Source organism: Mustelus asterias, chromosome 25 (genome assembly GCF_964213995.1).
Source record: "Mustelus asterias chromosome 25, sMusAst1.hap1.1, whole genome shotgun sequence".
NCBI classification, from domain to species: Eukaryota; Metazoa; Chordata; class Chondrichthyes; order Carcharhiniformes; family Triakidae; genus Mustelus; species Mustelus asterias.
The window spans coordinates 52829991-52850439 of NC_135825.1; the positions used below are offsets into that span (position 1 = coordinate 52829991).

At 45.9% G+C, this 20449-nt stretch overlaps 1 protein-coding gene across 2 annotated transcripts in view; it reads right to left on the minus strand.

The window, feature by feature from the left end:
* apobec2a (apolipoprotein B mRNA editing enzyme, catalytic polypeptide-like 2a) overlaps nt 1-19251 on the minus strand; it is a 39726-nt gene extending 20475 nt beyond the window's left edge. Inside the window, exons 1-2 of one of the 2 annotated variants that reach the window (XM_078197787.1) lie at nt 18900-19110; nt 10667-11205 (exon numbers count right to left, since the gene is read on the minus strand). In XM_078197787.1, coding sequence (XP_078053913.1) covers nt 10671-11205; nt 18900-19033 — 669 coding nt within the window. In that variant the 5' untranslated portion in view covers nt 19034-19110 and the 3' untranslated portion in view covers nt 10667-10670. Of the gene's footprint in view, nt 1-10666; nt 11206-18899 lie in introns of both variants that reach the window. The other variant, XM_078197786.1, reaches the window with a different exon arrangement.
* Between the last annotated feature and the right edge of the window lie 1198 nt (nt 19252-20449).

The window sequence follows — 20449 nt, forward strand, 5'->3', positions numbered from 1 at the left end:
TAGATAGTCAACATCTTTTCCCAAAGGTAGGGGAGTCTAAACTAGAGGGCATAAGTTTAAGGTGAGAGGGGAGAGATACAAAAGGGTCCAGAGGGGCAATTGTTTCACACAGAGGGTGGTGAGTGTCTGGAACAAGCTGCCAGAGGTAGTAGTAGAGGCGGGCACAATTTTGTCTCATGAAAAGCACTTAGACAGTTTGATGGGTAAGATGGGTATAGAGGGATATGGGCCAAACTCGGGCAATTGGGACATGCTTAGTGGTAAAACCTAGGCGTCATGGACAAGTTGGGCTGAAGGGCCTGTATCCATGCTGTAAACTTCTATGACTCATTCACTCTTCCACTCTGCTCCTCGACTCCCCCACCACCAACCAACCCCCACAAACCTGTACCCCCACTGTCCCATCCTGCCACGGTCTCAGCCCTCCCTTGGCACAACTTGTGCTATAGATTGCCGATACCTCTCAGTGATGGTGTGAAAGCAGCATCTACTAGCCTCAAACCCCGGGAAGATGTCTACCCTACTAGGTGCACGCTACTTGTATACCATCCTGAAAGTGAACGTTCTAAATTCCCGATGGAGGGACACTGAGTCTGGAAGGGGAACCAGATTCCGGTGTGGGGGGGCTTCAATGAATATTCATGCGATGTGGGATGGGGCTCCTGACATCGATCCGCAGGACATTCCACTCACCTTTAAGCTGCTGTGAAAGTTGAGGGACAAAGATTCCAAATTAATTCCCTGCCATTGGGAAATTGATTGTGAACTTCCGGCTGGTTCTACCCTCTATCCCCTAGTTCTTACCCAACAGTAATAGTTTCTCTCTATCCACCCTACCTGTTGCCCTTGATAGCTTGAAATCTTTGATAAAATTGGCCAATAGCCAGCTAAGTTGCATAAAATAAAACACCAGATTGTGTTAACACTCTTCACAGTTTAACCTTTGGATTCCGAATTAATCTACGTTGCACTGCCTCAAAAGTCAATATGTCTTTCCTAAGGTATGGTGTCCTGGGCTGTTCGCCATACTCCAACTGTGGTCTAACTAGGGTTTTCTCTAGTTAGAACATAGAACATAGAACAGTACAGCACAGAACAGGCCCTTCGGCCCACGATGTTGTGCCGAGCTTTATCTGAAACCAAGATCAAGCTATCCCACTCCCTATCATCCTGGTGTGCTCCATGTGCCTATCCAATAACCGCTTAAATGTTCCTCAAGTGTCTGACTCCACTATCACTGCAGGCAGTCCATTCCACACCCCAACCACTCTCTGCGTAAAGAACCTACCTCTGATATCCTTCCTATATCTCCCACCAGGAACCCTATAGTTATGCCCCCTTGTAATAGCTCCATCCACCCGAGGAAATAGTCTTTGAACGTTCACTCTATCTATCCCCTTCATCATTTTATAAACCTCTATTAAGTCTCCCCTCAGCCTCCTCCGCTCCAGAGAGAACAGCCCTAGCTCCCTCAACCTTTCCTCATAAGACCTACCCTCCAAACCAGGCAGCATCCTGGTAAATCTCCTCTAGTTGTAGTAGAACATCAGATCCCTATAATTCTATTCCCCGAGACATAAAGGTCAACATTCTATCAGTCTCTTTAATTATTTTTTGTATCTGTCCATTACGTTTTAACAACTTATGCATATGAATCGCTAAGTCTCTTTGGATGTCTACTGTTCCTAGCTTTTCACCACTTAGAAATCTCTCTCATCTGTCCTCGTAAGATCCAAAGTAGCTGATCCATCCATTTATCAGAGTTTGGCCATGAACCAAATTTATTCATGTATCTCTGCTTCCATCTTCACAGCTTACAATGTCACTTTTCTTTGTATCATTGGCAAACTTCAATGTGTGTCTTTCTATACCTTCATCTGAGTCATAAACAAATTTGGTGAATAGCTCAGCACATCAACACAGATCCTTGTGAAATCTCACTAATCAAACCCTGCCAATGAGAGTACTTGCCCATTATGCCTACTCTGTGGGCTAGATCTTTAAGGGGTCATGGGGCACACCATGGAGGAGTGAAAGTGTCTGCCAGGACCAGATTCCAGGATTCCTGACCCCATTCCTAAGATTTTTGATTTTCAGGAGTACCTTTTTAAGGGTGTGAAGGTTTGGGTCCCAAGACCACATCCTGCAATCCCAACCTGGCCAGCTCTATTTTGGGGATACACATGTCCTCATTCACAGCAATGTTCATGGAGTCAGGCCAAGTTTTCATGGAACCCTTTTGAAGGTAAGTTCAAAATGTCCTCCTCATGCCCCCCTATACCAAGGTATGCTCCCCCATCCCTTATGGTTCTGCATGCCCTCCATGTCAAAATATTCATCCTAACCATTATGCCCATCCCACCAACCCCCTGTAGACCCTCATGTCCTCTTGCCAAGGTTGCTTCCACCCAACTCCTATAGCCTCTCCTGCCCCTATGTTAGCTATGCTGTCCAACGAGCTCCTATGGCCACTCCATGCCAAGCTGCCAAGCCATGACATTTTAATGACCTGCTCGCTATACACTGTATTGAACCAATGAACCTCATAGTGACAATAGAATATGTTAAAGAAGCTTTAAAAAGAGTAATTCATTCATAAAATTGCTTTCATTACAGGCCAATAAATATTGATCATCCAGAGTCTTTAAAGGATCGATTGCAGAAACTGCAAGCATTTGAAACCACTTGCGTAGATAAACATCGTGAAATTGACAGAAGAGATCAGAGAGCCAGAGCTATCAATCAAGCAAGTTTCAGTCCTCCAGTGGATTTCTGGGCTTTCAGCCGAGTCTCATTAAGCATTCTTGGCGGAAAGTCCCAGACATCTATTAAAGGATTGAAACACCTGAGCCCCAGGAAAAACATTACTTGCTTGGCACCTTTTAAACAGCCTGCATTGGCACCCAGCGGCCCCTGTGGCTGCCTCTCACTTCTTTCCCAGGTCGGCTTGCCCACACCCTCCCCACCCCCACCAACAATGGAAGTCCTTCCTCCTGAGACAGCCGTGCCGAGCCAGGAACTTTCCTAATTCCTGCTACCCACCTTGATGGTGAAAGTCCAGCCCCCTGCCTCCTACCCCTCAGCCAATTGCCTAACCAGGTCAATAATTTGCCTTCCATTCTATAAGCTTAACTTTAGCTAACAAATGGACAACACGGTGGCACAGTGGTTAGCACTGCTGCCTCACAGCTCCAGGGAGCCAGGTTCAATTCCAGCCTCGGGTCGATGCGGAGTTTGTATATTCTCCCTCTGTCTGTGTGGGTTTCCTCCGGGTGCTCTGGTTTCCTCCCACAGTCTGAAAGACATGCTGGTTAGGTGAATTGGCCATGCTAAATTCTCCCTCAGTGTCCATAAGACCATAAGACATATATGGATACAAAATTGGCTTCTTGACAGAAGCCAGAGGGTGGTTGTAGAGGGGTGTTTTTCAAACTGGAGGCCTGTGACCAGCGGTGTGCCTCAGGGATCAGTCCTGGGTCCACTGTTATTTGTCATTTATATTAATGATTTGGATGAGAATATAGGAGGCATGGTTAGTAAGTTTGCAGATGACACTAAGATTGGTGGCATAGTGGACAGTGAAGAAAGTTATCTCCAATTGCAATGGGATCTTGATCAATTGGGCCAGTGGGCTGACGAATGGCAGATTGACTTTAATTTAGACAAATGCGAGGTGATGCATTTTGGTAGATTGAACCAGGGCAGGACTTACTCAGTTAATGGTAGAGCGTTGAGAAGAGTTACAGAACAAAGAGATCTCGGGGTACATGTTCATAGCTCCTTGAAAGTGGAGTCACAGGTGGGCAGAGTGGTGAAGAAGGCATTCGGCATGCTTGGTTTCATCGGTCAGAACATTGAATACAGAAGTTGGAACGTCTTGTTGAAGTTGTACAAGACATTGGTAAGGCCACACTTGGAATACTGTGTGCAATTCTGGTCACCCTATTATAGAAAGTATATTATTAAACTAGAAAGAGTGCAGAAAAGATTGACTAGGATGCTACCAGGACTTGATGGATTGAGTTATAAGGAGAGGCTGGATAGACTGGGACATTTTCCTCTGGAGCGTAGGAGGCTGAGGAGTGATCTTATAGAGGTCTATAACATAATGAGGGGCACAGATCAGCTAGATAGTCAATATCTTTTCCCAAAACTAGAGGGCATAGGTTTAAGGTGAGAGGGGAGAGATACAAAAGTGTCCAGAGGGGCAATTTTTTCACCCAGAAAGTGGTGAGTGTCTGGAACAAGCTGCCAGAGGTAGTAGTAGAGGTGGGTACAATTTTGTCTTTTAAAAAGCATTTAGATAGTTACATGGATAAGATGGGTATAGAGGGATATGGGCCAAATGCGGGCAATTGGGACTAGCTTAGGGGTTTTAAAAAAAAGGGCGGCATGGACAAGTTGGGTCGAAGGGCCTGTCTCCATGCTGTAAACCTCTATGACTCTATGAGCAGAATTAGGCCACTCGGCCCATCGAGTCTTCTCTGCCACACAATCATGTCTGTTTTCTTTTCTCATCCTCATTCTCCTGCCTTTTTCCCATAACACTTGATTAATCAAGAACCTATCTATCTCTGTCTTAAAGACACTCAGTGACCCGGCCTCCACAGCCTTCTGCGGCAAAGAGTTCCACAGATTCACCACTCTCTGGCTGAAGAAATTCCTCCTCATCCCCGTGTCCCAAGACGTGTAGGTTAGGGGAATTAATGGGACAGGCGCGTGGGGTTATGGGGATGGGGCAGGGCCTGGTTAGGATGCTCTGCCGGAGAGTCGGTGCAGACTCGATGGGCCAAATGGCCTTCTATGGCACTGCAGGGATTCTATGATTCTATTCTATCTTATTATTGCTGTTTTAATAATAAATTGGGGGTGTTTGGATAAACTCAATATATGCTGTACAAAACAAGCTGGGATGTCATTGAGATATGTTGAATATTTAATGGTAGATCTAATTGATTGCCTTCAAATAGGTCAAGAAAGTAGGCCTGAGGCTGTAAATTTAAATGAGTGAACAGTAAATGTAAACAGATCGTTGGAAGAATTTTGCTAATCAAAAAGCGATGAAAATGTCTAGAAATGTTCGGGAAACTGAAAATGCAGTTGGGCACTAAAGAGAACAGCATTGAATGAGTGAACTCCAGTGAGCAGAATAACTTGTCCCCGTCCCAGAACTTTCCTCAAATGGAAGCCACATTTAATCAATTAAAAACACCATTTTACAAGTTTAAAAAGCATTCTTAGTGCGCAAGGAAGTGTCCGAAATGTAAACTGCAAATCCTACACTGCCCTATTTCCATAGCAACTAAGTTTAAGTTCGTTATTAGTGTCACAAGTGGGCTTACATTAACACTGTAATGAAGCTACTGTGAAAATCCCCTAGTCGCCACACTCCGGCACCTGTTCAGGTACACTGAGGGAGAATTTAGCATGGCCAATGCACCTAACCAGCATGTCTTTCGGACTGTGGGAGGAAACCGGAGCACCCAGGGGAAACCCACGCAGACATGGGGAGAATGTGCAAACTCCACACAGACGGTGACCCAAGCCGGGAGTCGAACCCGGGTCCCTGGCGCTGGGAGGCAGCAGTGCTAACTGCTGTGCCACTGTGCCGCCCAACTGTCAGTTGTTAAGAACCCAATACCAGGTCGTAACATCAAACGCTTCCTTTAAATTAAAAACTTTCACAGCAGCCTAAGAGTCGGAAAGAAAAATATTGTTTTCTCATAAAATATGTTAAATTCTGGTAACTTTCAAGAGCGGGTATTTACCTCAGCGGGGAGTGCGTGCCCCTCGCTCCCTCCCACATAAGCACTCAGCTCCTGTCTCAAGACGAAGTGTCAGGTAGCTGCTCTCAATATAGTTATGAATGCTTCTGAGCGCTGTTATAAACTTACCCTGCAAAATATGCACAGTGTCACCAGGGGTATTCAGCAGGCTAGAGAAACAGAAATCACACCCATGTCACTGCATTTTAATGTTCTGCAGTGTGGTCCTCACGCAATTCCTTTAATTCATCACCAGAAATACACCTCACTCCCGCCAACCTGAAAGCACCAACATCTCACCCTGTAACTCAAAACGCTCTCAACTTTGATCAGAAAAATCAGCAATTGTCTCACTAATTCTTTTAAATATGTAAAATCTAGAACCATCCATAAAATGTAAAATAAAAGCAAAATACTGCGGATGCTGGAATCTGAAATCAAAAGAGAAACTGCTGGAAAATCTCAGCGGGTCTGGCAGCATCTGTAAGGAGAGGAAAGAGCTGACGTTTCGAGTCCAGATGACCCTTCGTCACGAAATGTTCTTGGCAGACAGGATTAAGGAGAATCCCAAGGCATTTTATTCATACGTTAGGAACAAAAGGGTTGTTAGGGAAAAAATCGGACCTCTCAGGGACAAAAGTGGGGACTTATGCTTGGAGCCCAAAGAAGTAGGGGAGATCCTAAATGAATACTTTGCGTCGGTATTCACAAAGGAGAGGGATGTGTTGACTGGGAGTGTCTCGGAGGGGAGTGTTGAACCGTTGGAGAAAATCTCCATTACAAAGGAGGAAGTGTTAGGTTTGTTAGAGAATATAAAGACTGACAAATCCCCAGGGCCTGATGGAATCTATCCAAGGCTGCTCAGGGAGACGAGAGGTGAAATCGTTGGGCCTCTGACGCAAATCTTTGTCTCGTCACTGGACACAGGTGAGGTCCCAGAGGATTGGAGGATAGCCAATGTGGTCCCGTTATTTAAGAAGGGTAGGAAGGATAACCCGGGTAATTATAGGCCGGTGAACTTGACGTCCGTGGTGGGGAAGTTGTTGGAGAAGATTCTTAGAGATAGGATGTATGCGCATTTAGAAAGGAATAAACTCATTAACGATAGTCAACATGGTTTTGTGAGAGGGAGGTCATGCCTCACTAACCTGGTGGTGTTTTTTGAAGAAGTGACCAAAATGGTTGACGAAGGAAGGGCCGTGGATGTTGTCTATATGGACTTTAGTAAAGCGTTTGACAAAGTCCCTCATGGTAGGCTAGTGAAAAAGGTTGGATCCCATGGGATAAAGGGGGAGGTGGCTAGATGGGTGGAGAACTGGCTTGGTCATAGAAGACAGAGGGTGGTAGTGGAAGGGTCTTTTTCCGGCTGGAGGCCTGTGACTAGTGGTGTACCGCAGGGCTCTGTATTGGGACCTCTGCTGTTTGTGATTTATATAAATGATCTGGAAGAAGGAGTAACTGGGGTGATTAGTAAGTTTGCGGACGACACAAAACTGGCAGGACTTGCAGATAGTGAGGAACATTGTCAGAGGCTACAGAAGGATATAGATAGGCTGGAAATTTGGGCAAGGAAATGGCAGATGGAGTTCAATCCTGATAAATGCGAAGTGATGCATTTTGGTGGGAATAATGTAGGGAGGAGCTACACGATAAATGGAAGAACCATAAAGGGTGTAGAGACGCAGAGGGACCTGGGTGTGCAAGTCCACAGATCCTTGAAGGTGACGTCACAGGTGGAGAAGGTGGTGAAGAAGGCATATGGCATGCTTGCCTTTATAGGACGGGGCATAGAGTATAAGAGTTGGGGTCTGATGTTGCAGATGTATAGAACGTTGGTTCGGCCGCATTTGGAATACTGCGTCCAGTTCTGGTCGCCACACTACCAGAAGGACGTGGAGGCTTTGGAGAGAGTACAGAGGAGGTTTACCAGGATGTTGCCTGTTATGGAGGGGCTTGGTTATGAGGAGAGATTGGGGAAACTGGGGTTGTTCTCCTTGGAAAGACAGAGGATGAGGGGAGACTTAATAGAGGTGTATAAAATTATGAAAGGCATAGATAGGGTGAACGGTGGGAAGCTTTTCCCCGGGTCGGTGGTGATGTTCACGAGGGGTCATAGGTTCAAGGTGAAGGGGGGGAGGTTTAACACAGATATCAGAAGGACATATTTCACACAGAGGGTCGTGGGGGCCTGGAATGTGTTGCCGGGCAAGGTGGTGGAGGCAGACACACTGGGAACGTTTAAGACTTATCTAGACAGCTATATGAACGGAGTGGGAATGGAGGGATACAAAAGAGTGGTCTAGTTTGGATCAGGGAGCGGCGCGGGCTAATTGTTCCTTGTTTCTCGTTTCAAGGCTTCATTCTATGATCATCTTGCTGGTGCCAGTACAGAGCGAGACTGCGGATAGTTGGGAACCTGTCTCGGGGGCAGGGAATTCATATGGTGTTCGTGGAAGTGGAAATGACTAGGGTTGGGAAGCATTTTCCGATCGGGGCCATTGTGATCTCCTGGACTCGTTTCGATCGCCTCAGGGGGTCGGAGAGGAATTTCCCAGATTTTTTTTTCCCCATATTGGCCCTGGGGTTTTTCACTCTGGGTTTTCGCCTCTCCCTGGAGATCACATGGTCTGGAATGTGGGGGGGTGGGGGTGAGTTAATAGGTTGTAATGAACAAAGCATCGTAGCTGTGAGGGACAGCTCGGTGGATAGGATATTGGTATGTAGATAGGCTGGAAAATTGGGCGGGGATCCTGGATTCAGGATTCAATCCTGGACCGGGGAGCGGCGCGGGCTTGGAGGGCCGAAGGGCCTGTTCCTGTGCTGTATTGTTCTTTGTTCTTTGTTGTTGTTCGTCAAAGCTGTCACCTTTTTCTCCATTTTTCATTTCCGTGCCCATAAGAACATAAGAAATAGGAGCAGGAGTCGGCCATCTGGCCCCTCGAGCCTGCTCCGCCATTCAATAAGATCATGGCTGATCTGATAGTGGATTCAGTTCCACTTACCCGCCCGCTCCCCATAACCCTTAATTCCCTTAATGGTTAAAAATCTATCTATCTGTGACTTAAACACATTTAACGAGGTAGCCTCTACTGCTTCATTGGGCAGAGAATTCCAAAGATTCACTACCCTCTGGGAGAAGAAGTTCCTCCCCAACTCTGTTCTAAGATGACTCCCCCGTATTTTGAGGCTATGCCCTCTAGTTCTTGTTTCCATTGTAAGTGGAAATAACCTCACTGCTTCTACCCTGTCTAGCCCCTTCATTATCTTATATGTCTCTATAAGATCTCCCCTCAACCTTCTAAACTCCAATGAGTACAGGCCCAGTCCACTCAATCTCTCCTCATAAGCTAACCCCCTCATCTCCGGAATCAACCTGGTGAACCTTCTCTGTACCCCCTCCAAAGCTAATATATCCTTTCTTAAATAAGGGGACCAAAATTGTACACAGTACTCTAGTTGCGGCCTCACCAGTACCCTGTACAGTTGCAGCATGACCTCCCTGCTTTTATACTCCATCCCTCTCGCGATAAAGGCCAACATTCCATTTGCCTTCTTGATTACCTGCTGCACCTGCCCATCGTTATCATGGAAACTGTCTGTAAACTCATCACATCATAACTAAACCCTCCACAGTTGGTGGTGCTGTACTCGGCTATGCCGTCTCATTCTATCAGTCTGGACTACAGAGAAACTACAATTCTCCCAAAGTCCCCAAGTTTTGTGATTTAACTATGAATAGTAGAGAATCAATGTATGTCAAATAAAGACATCTAATTTTTGAATAGGGACTGAACTCAATACATACCATAGCAATTAACCCCTCACCTCTGCCTATTTCACCCGAAGATGGTAATTGGGCTGGAATGCATTGATGTTCTATGGACCACCCCTACTGCCAGGAAGAATGGAGAATTTGGCACAGCCAAAACTCCAGACACAGCTGCAGGACTGGAGAATCCAACCGTGGGCAAGGTCAGAGAACCCAGCCTTTGATTTTGACACTCTGGGCAGGATTTACCAAGCAACAACAACGGGAGGTGGCCTGCTATTGGCTGGTGGCGGGATCTTCCGGTCCCAGTGTTGTCAACCGGGTTTCCCGTTGAACACGCCCCTCACTACCGTGAAATGCACGGCGAGGGTGTGCTGTCGGTGGGACTGGAATACCCCACCGACGGGAAGGGCCGGAAAATCTCGCACTTTTGTGTGCAATACCACAGGAACTGGTAAATATCTGCAGAGTATTTTTTAGACTTCCTGGGCACAGTTTTCTGAAAGTGTGCAGCCAGCTAGCTGCCTCGCTGGGTTTTCCCGCTGTATTTTTAAACATTTTGAAATAAAAAAGTGAAGAGGTGGGTCCCCCAACCCCATGCTGGTGGGCTGGGCTCTGAATGAGCACACTTTGCCAGCAACCTTGGCAGCTGACAGATACCCCCACCTCCCACCACCATCGAGGGAACAACCCTCCACTCCAAACCTCCCCAATGGAATATCCCCTCCCATGCCAGGGACGTCCACTCCGAACCTCCCCAATGGAACGCCCTGCCCCCACAGCAGTATCTCATAGTGGTTCTGTTTTCCTGTTGTCACCTTTTAGTAATTGTGGCATTGGTAAGGTCTACAAGTCAACCTAAGCCAAAAGCTTAGTCCTACGAATTGCGAATGTCGACACAATGGTACAAAAATCAATCAAATGTTAACCAACTGCCACTGTTGGGAACACCACTTTTACCTTTTCTTACCTTTTGTAAACCAGTAAAGCAATCAGGTGTGTCCAGAGCAAAGAATGTACTGTAGGGGGAAGGGAGAGAGGGCAGAGGGGGGAGTGGGTGCAGGGAACAGTAACAGAGAAACATCAACTGTGTGGCAACCGCTAAATTTTGGAAGATGTCCGAATGCCTCACCTTTCTAGGCATGATGTAGAATTTCATTTAATTTTTCTTCATAAAACGTGCTGCTTTCTTGAAGGTCCTCCCAAGGCACGAAAGCTTCCCCCTCATTGTCGACGTAGGTGTTCCAGCAGTAGTTATACTCTGGCGCCTTCATGATTCTCAATCGACAACCGGCCCCATGCAGCTTCCGCAGGCCCTGCTGGATCTCAGCCTCTTCCCACATGTACAGGCGGGCCACGAAGATGGTAAGCTGGACATTGGGGCACTTGCCCAGGTACTCAGCCAGTTTGGCAGCACACACCGCGCAAGGGCTGGAGGACACGTACCAAATGACGGAGTAGCTTAGGCTGCCATCACACTCTGTGAAGATATCCGTGAAGAAGGCATTTTCTGCGTGTGTGCCTGCATGCTCATCCTCCACGTATCCCTCTGACCTCTCACAATCCGTGCCCTGTTTCTCCACTGAGTAGCACAAGAAGGTTTTGTGTCGTCCCGAAGAATATTCTACATTTTTGAACTGGAATTTGAAGAAAAGGGATGGCATGCGCTGTCTGGAAAAGAAAGAAGCAGATGTTATTGGATATAGCAAGAAAATAAAATAGTTCTGTCTCATCAATAGCGCGTTTAGATAAAATATACAATGGTCAGAAACACCTTTACATGAAAGCAACTTGCATTTGTAAATAGAGTATCTTTATCATATTAAAAAGTCCCAAGGCACTTCATGAGGAATTTTCATAGAATCATAGAATCCTACAGTGCAGAAGGAGGCCATTCAGCCCATCGAGTCTGCACTAACAACAATCCCACCCAGGCCCTATTCCCATAACTCCACATACTTACCCTGCTAATCCCCCTGAAACTAAAGGGCAATTTAACATGGCCAATCTACCTAACCCGCACATCTTTTGACCATGGGTATTACCATAAAGAAATTGACACAGAGGGCGGGATTTTTCAGCCACGCTCGCCCCAAAACCGGAAAATCCCACCCGAGGTCAATGGTCTGTTTCTCCCACCCTGCCAGCTACAATTCCGATGGCGGGCGCGACGGGAAAACTCCCCCCCCCCCCCAAAGTCACAGAAGGAGGTCTTAGGGAAGATGATCGAAGGTTTGGTCAGAGGTAGGTCTAAGGAGCATTTTTTTAAAAAGGAAAGAAGCAGAGAGATTTGAGGAGGGGATTCCCCAGTTTAAGCCTTGGGCTGAAGGCAAGGCTGCCAATGATGGAGGGATAAAAATTGGGCAGTGCAAGTCGTCAGATCACGAGGAGCACAGAGGTCTCTGAGGGCTGTTGCACCGGAGGATGTGACAGAAATTGGTATAATGTAAATATCACTACTCCTAATGCTTTACAGCTGATATATTCCAGGTGACCTCCTTCCGGTTATTTAATCTTGTTCTAAACTGTGCGTCAGCCATGTTCAGATGGTAGCTCCCTGAAGTCTGAGTAAGAAGGTTGTATGTTCAAACTCCAAGACTTGACTGTATAATCCCAGCCTTCGCTCCAATGCAGTAATGAAGAAATGGCAAATGGATGAGGGTTACCCTCCAGATTCGGGACAGAGATAAAGGTCACGGAGCTTTGTTCCGATGGCTTCTTGTAACACTAACTTGAATTTATATAGGACCTTATCACGTCTGTAAGAAAGACCTTAATGCACTTCACAAAAATTGCTTCTGGAGTAGATGATCACTACTGTTACGTGGTAAATGGAAGAGTCAATGCACAGAATCTACGGGCTTTTGCATGGTTCGCCCAACCCGCCACTAGGGAACCCATCGCACCAGGGTCAACTGTGGCAGGACCAGGAGGTTGTGCCACCTGGAAGGGTCAGAGGTCCCCCACAAAGAACAATAAGGAATGTTTGTCGAAGGATGAAGCTTGCACAGGATCTTTACCTGAATGGACAAGACACCCCGTGCCTTGGTTTCATCTGAAGAATGGCACCTCTGACAATGCAGCATTCCATTGGTATTGCCTGTCTGGGTTATGCGCTGAAGCACGAGAATGGGCCTGAACCCACACTCTCCTGAACCCAAAACCAAGGCGGCAGAAATAAATCCAACCACACTGCAGTCTTGTGGCATTCTTCAGAGAGAAACCCGGCAATATTTACCCCTCAAACAACATGAAAACAGGTTAATTAGCCGTAATCAAATGACTGATTGTGAGATACTGCGATGTATGTGATGGCTGTCAATAAAAATGTCATGATGTGGAGATGCCGGCGTTGGACTGGGGTAAACACAGTAAGAAGTTTAACAACACCAGGTTAAAGTCCAACAGGTTTATTTGGTAGCAAAAGCCACACAAGCTTTCGAGGCTCTGAGGCCCATGAAAAATGTCTGCATACATAACTGAAAGAGACGTGTCTTAGAGAACTGTTAAAAGTTCTATATCAATTAAAATTTTTCATTATATGTAATTAAATATTCACACGATATCTGGTCACGGTGTTCATGCTGCCTTCTAACAAAATTAAATCAGTTTAAAAAGAAAAGTCACTTCCTGGTAGATACTAAGAGCAATAAACTCGATATTAGAAGACAAATTTCCAATTTCACAGTTCCAACAAGATGTTTGAAGTGTTCCCACCAATTCTGCTCTCATCTAAAGCTCATAGCAGAGTTTCTGTCTCCACTCTACCCCACATCAAACTGTCCCGTGACGCTGGCGACACATGGGCTTGGATTTGCAGCACTATCTCTGTGAATGGAATTTCCGACTTATTTTTAACTCTCCTTATCTCAGCTGTGCTGGCAGGAGGAGACACCAGGGGATCAGTAACAATATCCCCCGTCACCACTACCCACCAACCCTCGCACAAGGAGGGACGGCAGCGTTTATAGGGGAATCCGCCTGGACCTTTCTCACACAGGAAGACTAATTCAAAGGAACAAGACCATTTTGGCACATTGATCCCATCCTCTCAGAGTACTAGCCTTCCGTAACACTGGCAGAGACAATGTATTAGAATTATAGAATCAGTGAACGGAATCTCTGGTCTGGCAGCAGCAGAAAGCTTGGCGGGTGGGGGAACCTAATTTGACCTCAAACCAAATTTACGGACAGCGGGGTGAAATGTAGGAATTCTGTTCTTGAGACTTTGAAAGTGAGTTAAAGACTGGTCAGGCTTCTTGACAAATGAAATTGGGAAGCCCCTTAGTGAGCATTAGCATCTCCTGCACTCTCTTTAAAAAGTCACCTCACCAGAATTAATTCCCATCTCCAAATCAAGTTCCCCGTCAGTGAGAAATTAGAACTTACGCTTTCAGCTCATTATATCGGCGCCCACTCATTAAAAGAACAGCTATGCCCCGTCCCATGTCAAGCTGCACTGTGTTTACACCTCTGCAGGTCCCTCATCCTTATGTACCGGTTCAAATCCCTTTTAAAATAATCTATGGGATAAGCTTCCAGCAATATTTTGAGCAGTGTTCCAAATCCACACAGTTCCCAGTGAAATTGTTTCTCCTTGGTTAGATTCATTTTTCCAGATATTTTGCCAATGGTTTTGAACCAATGACATTTGGCTAAAGTTTATTTATTAGTCACAAGTAGGCTTACATTAACACTGCAATGAAGCTACTGTGAAAATCCCCTAGTCGCCACACTCCAGCGCCTGTTCGGATACACTGAGGGAGAATTTAGCACGGCCAATGCACCCTAACCTGCACGTCTTTCAGACTGTGGGAGGAAACCGGAGCACCCGGAGGAAACCCACGCAGACACAGGGAGCTTGTGCAGACTCTGCACAGACAGTGACCCAAGCCGGGAATCGAACCCGGGCCTCTAACGCTGTGAGGCAGCAGTGCGAACCCACTGTGCCACCGTGGTTACTGACCCATGGCTTTTTTTGAATGGCTTTTCCCTGCTAATGTAATCAAAATCTTTCATCATCTTGAAAAACTGCGTCAGGTCATCCTTCACCTTTGTTGTTGCAAAGGGAATGATTTCCAACCTCTCTTCATCCTCCCTCGGTGACATCTTGGCAAGTTCCTTTAAAGGCCTTCTAAGGCCCTTAAATAGTTCCTGAAGCATAATGCCCAGAATTGTCCACAAGAGTCCAGTCATTTATTAAGAGCTAGCGTGATTTACTATTCCCCTCTCAACCCAAGTAACTCACATGGTTTTCAGAACTCCTTATCAACTTGTCCTGCCACCTTTAGAATTTGTGTACATGAAAAGCAAGGATCTCTGCTCATTGCACTTTGAACAATTGTGACATTTATTAGCTGCTGTTGTTTTCCATATTAGATCTTCCAAAGTGCATCACTTCACACTCCTCCATCTTGAATTTTATCTGCTATGCCCATTTCACCATCCTGTCTACATCTTCCTGAAGTCTACAACTATCCCCATCACCACCTACTCCTTTGCCAGTTTTTGTATCATCTGCCAGTCATGTTATGCTGCTCCCTACACTCAGCGAGAGTCTAGATAACTTTTAAATGGAAGGCTGAATTTTCCAGCCCTTCCTGCCAGCAGGATCTTCCAGTCCCACTGATAGCCACCCCCCGCGGCGGGTTCCTCAATAGCACAGCTGGCCAACAATGCAAAATGCAGTAGACCTCGGCAGGACTGGAAGATCCCACCAGCGACCAATGGCGATGTGTCTCTGCTGCAGAAAAGTCCAGCTCAGAGTAACGGACACAAGATTGATCCATGGGCACCGCCACCCTGAATCACCCCCCCAGTCTGAAAAACATCCATCTATTACAGCCCTATGTCTCCTGTCACTAATCCAGGTCTTCATTCATACCCTCACTTCCCCCTTTGTTCCACCGGCTTCCCTGAACCGATTAATGGTTTCCTGTAACTTCCCCATGAGCAACGTTAGACTGACTGATCTGTATTTTCCCAGTGCATCCCTCTCCCATTTCTGGAATTGTGCTTTAACAATAGCAACCGTGGTCCTCTGGGACTATTCTCGAATCCAATGAGAATTGAAAGATTGTGACCATTGCTTCCACTATAAGACCATAAGACAGAGCAGAATTAGGCCACTCGGCCCATCGAGTCTGCTCTGCCATTCAATTATGGCTGATACTTTTCTCATTCCCATTCTCCTGCCTTTTCCTCATAACCCCTGATCCCCTTAGTAATCAAGAACCTATCTATCTCTGTCTTAAAGACACTCAATGACCTGGCCTCCACAGCCTTCTGCGGCAAAGAGTTCCACAGATTCACCACTCTCTGGCTGAAGAAATTCCTCCTCATCTCTGTTTTAAAGGATCGTCTCTTCAGCCTGAGGTTGTGCCCAATTAGTGTGCACTATTTATACCTTTGCTTCCTTTAGCAACCTTGAGTGAATTCTATCTAGACCAAGTGACTTACCAACTTTCAGTCTTGCTAATATTTTTACTACATACTCTATTACTTTCCTGCCCATAACTCCTCTTTTAGTGCCACCTTCACACCATCTGCTTGCTATGTGAAAGATTCAAAATAATCAGTGGGTAATGGGCTGATTTTGCTTTTATGCTGCATCACATTGAAAGAAGGATCATCAGCTGAAGACAAGATTGGAGGCAAAAGTAGCTCAGGAATTACTACAGAATGCAGCAATACTGTAATTCACAGTATCCACATTTCACAATGTATTCACAACTGTGACCAGCGTTGAGTAACAGGTTTGAAAGGTCGAAATAGCTCCGTAATTTTAGGAAAGTCATGATCTGGGTGGCACAGCGGTTACATCGCTATCTCACAGTGCCAGGGACCCCAGCTTCAATCCTGACCTACTGTCTGTGTGGAGTTTGCACGTTCGTTCTGTGTCTGTGCAGGTTTCTTCCGGGTGCTCCGGTTTCCTTCCCAGACTCCAAAAATGTGCAGGTTAAGCTGATTGGCCAGGTCAAATTGCCCCTTAGTGTCCAAAGATGTGCAGATTAAGTGGATTAGCCATGGTAAATATGTGGGGTTGAGGGGATGGAGCGGAGGACAGGGCCTGGGTGGCCTGCTCTTTTGGACAGTCGGTGCAGACTCAATGGGTTGAATGGTCTCTTCCTGCACTCTTGGGAAGCTATGGTTCTATTCCACAGAGATATAGTTCGTCTGAATCTTAAATCTAAGTTCCCACTGACCTATATTTAACATCTTTGGACTGATTTGGAAAAATCTGGGGTTGGACAAAATTGTTTGCTTTTATTATTGGAAGATTGTTCACTAATGCCTTAGAAAAGTCATTGATCATAATATAGCATTCCATGTTTACTTCACAACCTGTACATTCGCTCTTTGGTCACCAGCCCTCTGCACTCATCACCTAAACAAGGTTTACACAGTCGCTCACCAACCACCCTACCTTATTATAAACAATAGAATCATCCTTCTAAAAAGGGATCATAATTTGATTAAATGGTGATAGATTCATCGCAGTCTGAGAATGCACAGTCCCTCCAGCTGAATCACTTCTCTCTCCTACAGCCTATACCTCTCTCTCTGTAGGTCGATGGACTCAATTCCCCGTTCAAACAATTGAAGAAGACGCTGAACCCAATAAATAACAGAGGAGGAAAGACTAGACCAGAACCAGTGTGAGAGATTTATTCAAACATCTGGACACACATGAATCACAAAAATAGTGAGCCTTGCTCAAAGAGATTGTAAATCTGAGAAAGGGCCACCCGATAGTAGTGCCGAATATCTGACACGCATTTCCTCCAAACCAGCCTGGGGATCATTGAAATTCTCCTATTGTATGTGTATCTATTGTCTATAACTTCCAGCTGTTATACTCCAGAACGCCAAGTAAAGAAGAGCAGAACTGAAGCCAAATCTTTACACTTTGATAAGTATTTATCATAATTTATTATTAAGTATTTTTTCTCTGGAGTGTAGAAGGCCGAGGGGTGATCTTATAGAGGTCTATAAAATAATGAGGGGCACAGATCAGCTAGATAGTCAATATCAAGGTAGGGGAGTCTAGAGGGCATAGGTTTAAGGTGAGAGGGGAGAGATACAAAAGTGTCCAGAGGGGCAATTTTTTTCACACAGAGGGTGGTGAGTGTCTGGAACAAGTTGCCAGAGGTAGTGGTAGAGGCGGGTACAATTTTATCTTTTAAAAAGCATTTTAGACAGTTACATGGGTAAGATGGATATAGAGGGATATGGGCCAAACGCGGTCAAAAGGGTGGCATGGACAAGTTGGGCCGAAGGGCCTGTTTCCATGCTGTAAACCTCTATGACTCTATTAACAGAAATACTCATCGCAAACAGACACCTCCTCACCCAAAGGAGCGCCATTTCAGTCATTTCCTATTCATGGGAGCACAAGTGAATTTATAGTTGATGCTCACTAACTGCATTCGTTTAAATACAGTCAATAGCCAATTAGCAATGGGTAGCCTTCTGGTGGTGTTTGATATACATATCGTTCGTGTAAAACTGAATATTACAATGTAGAAAGAGGTCTTGTATCTATAGAGCACCCTATGGTAATTCTTCCCTCAAAGTGCTTCAGATAGAATTAATTACTTTTTAGGAAACACATTCACATCTATATTTCATACACGTACAAACCCATTTTCATATGTTTGTGTATGTACAATACTGGCACGTTCCTGTGAACTTATTTAACACAGTGACTGAGGGTCACTTTCCCTTATTGTTTATTCCACAATCTTCTACTGGCAGTTCCAGCCAGAACATTCTGTGTGCTGTCTATCACAGACTGGCCAGGTCTGGGGTACATGCCGAAAGGCTCCTGGAGTGGGCTGGTGGCAGGGCTGGCTCTGTACTGGGCGAGTGAACTTGGAAAGCCAGACCAACACTCACCTTGCAACACCTGCTCACAAAACTCCGACGCACAGGCTTATAAATCCAGAGATAACTGTTGGTGATATCAGTGAACAAATGCTTCAGGCAACTCTGAGCCTGCTGATCATAACTGGATTAATTCCTGCACTGAAACAGTCAGCAAGTCAATCCCGGTGGAATGTATAGAAAAATACATTCATTCACTAATATCACTTGTATATGGTGCATATCAGTGTTTTTAACTTGGGCTCCCGTTTAAATTCAATAAATCACTTTCTTTCTCACAAGGATATTTCTTACTGCACTTGTCAAATTAAAACCGTGTCTGGCACATCTTGATCAATGGTAAAAGTTCCTTCTACATGATGCATTAGCATGGTAGATAGGTCGGGTTTTACTCCCAGATGAAAAATAGTTTGTCAAATTCCTAACTAACTTTTCCTTCCTTCCTGACACAGCATCAATGGAAGAGGTTCGACACTCACCCTATAATTGTTTCAAAGGGCCCCAGTTCGGGGAGTTCTAATTTCTCTCCGTCAGCCTCTCCATCTGTTTCACCTTCCGCAGGTTTCTCAATTGCAGCCGCCTTGTTATTTTCCTCGGTCTCCTTTTCAGCCATTGCGGACAGAATCCCGACAGCTCGGTGCACCGTGATCAGACTGAGGGCAGCTCTGCACTGAGCAAGCCAGCCGACCCTGTCATATTAATCCACTCACACTAAATAAGGGAGCGAAGGAGGAGGCAAGGTCCTCCGGCCCAAAATAAACCGCAGTCAAGTCACCGTCATCCATTCCATCAGTCACAGGCAGCTCTCCCCAGGCCACACATTCTTCCAGTGTTTTCTTTCCAACACAGTTTAAGGTTTATTTATCAGGCTTACATTAACCCTGCAATGAAGTTACTGTGAAAATCCCCTAGTCGCCACACTCCGGGAGCACCTGTTCGGGTACACTGAGTGAGAATTTAGCACGGCCAATCCACCCTAACCAGCACTTTTTTTGGACTGTGGGAGGAAACCGGAGCACCCGGAGGAAACCCACGCAGACACAGGGAGAATGTGCAGAAATCATAGAAATCATAGAAACCCTACAGTACAGAAAGAGGCCATTCGGCCCATCGAGTCTGCACCGGCCACAATCCCACCCAGGCCCCACCCCCACATCCCCACATACCCACATATTTTACCCGCCAATCCCTCTAATCTACCCATCTCAGGACACTAAGGGGCAATTTTAGCACGGCCAATCAACCTAACCCGCACATCTTTGGACTGTGGGAGGAAACCGGAGCACCCGAAGGAAACCCATGCAGACACAAGGAGAATGTGCAGACTCCACATAGACAGTGACCCAGGCCGGGAATTGAACACGGGTCCCAGGAGTTGTAAGCCAGCAGTGCTAATCACTGTGCCTCCGGCATTGTTGCAAGTAGGCTTACATTAACACTGCAATGAAGTTACTGTGAAAATCCCTTAGTCGCCACACTCCGGCACCTGTTCGGGTACACTGAGGGAGAATTTAGCACGGCCAATGCACCCTAACCAGCATGTCTTTCAGACTATGGGAGAAAACCGGAGCATCCGGAGGAAACCCACGCAGACACGAGGAGAACGTGCAGACTCCGCATAGACAGTGACCCAAGCCGGGAATCGAACCTGTGTCCCTGGCGCTGTGAGACAGCAGTGCTGACCACTGTGCCACTGTACCACTGTACCACTGTGCCACTGTGCCACTGTACCACTGTACCACTGTGCCACTGTGCTGTCCACAGTTGTTCCTGCCCGTCATCCTTCACTTTGCTTTTAGCCTTTGCTTGAATATTTTACCAAAAAAACTTCTTCACAAATGTCTGCTTCTGAAAAGAATAACAAATCATTCCTTTAATCTGGTTCTGTGTGGGGTACAACTCCATAGCTAGTAGTTGGCATCTTGCCCAAGTGACTGTTCTTCAAATGCAAGCATAGGCAATACAGATGTATAAATTTATTCCATCACATCCCCTGCCAGATCCTGTTCTTACTCAGTTCTCATGCGCT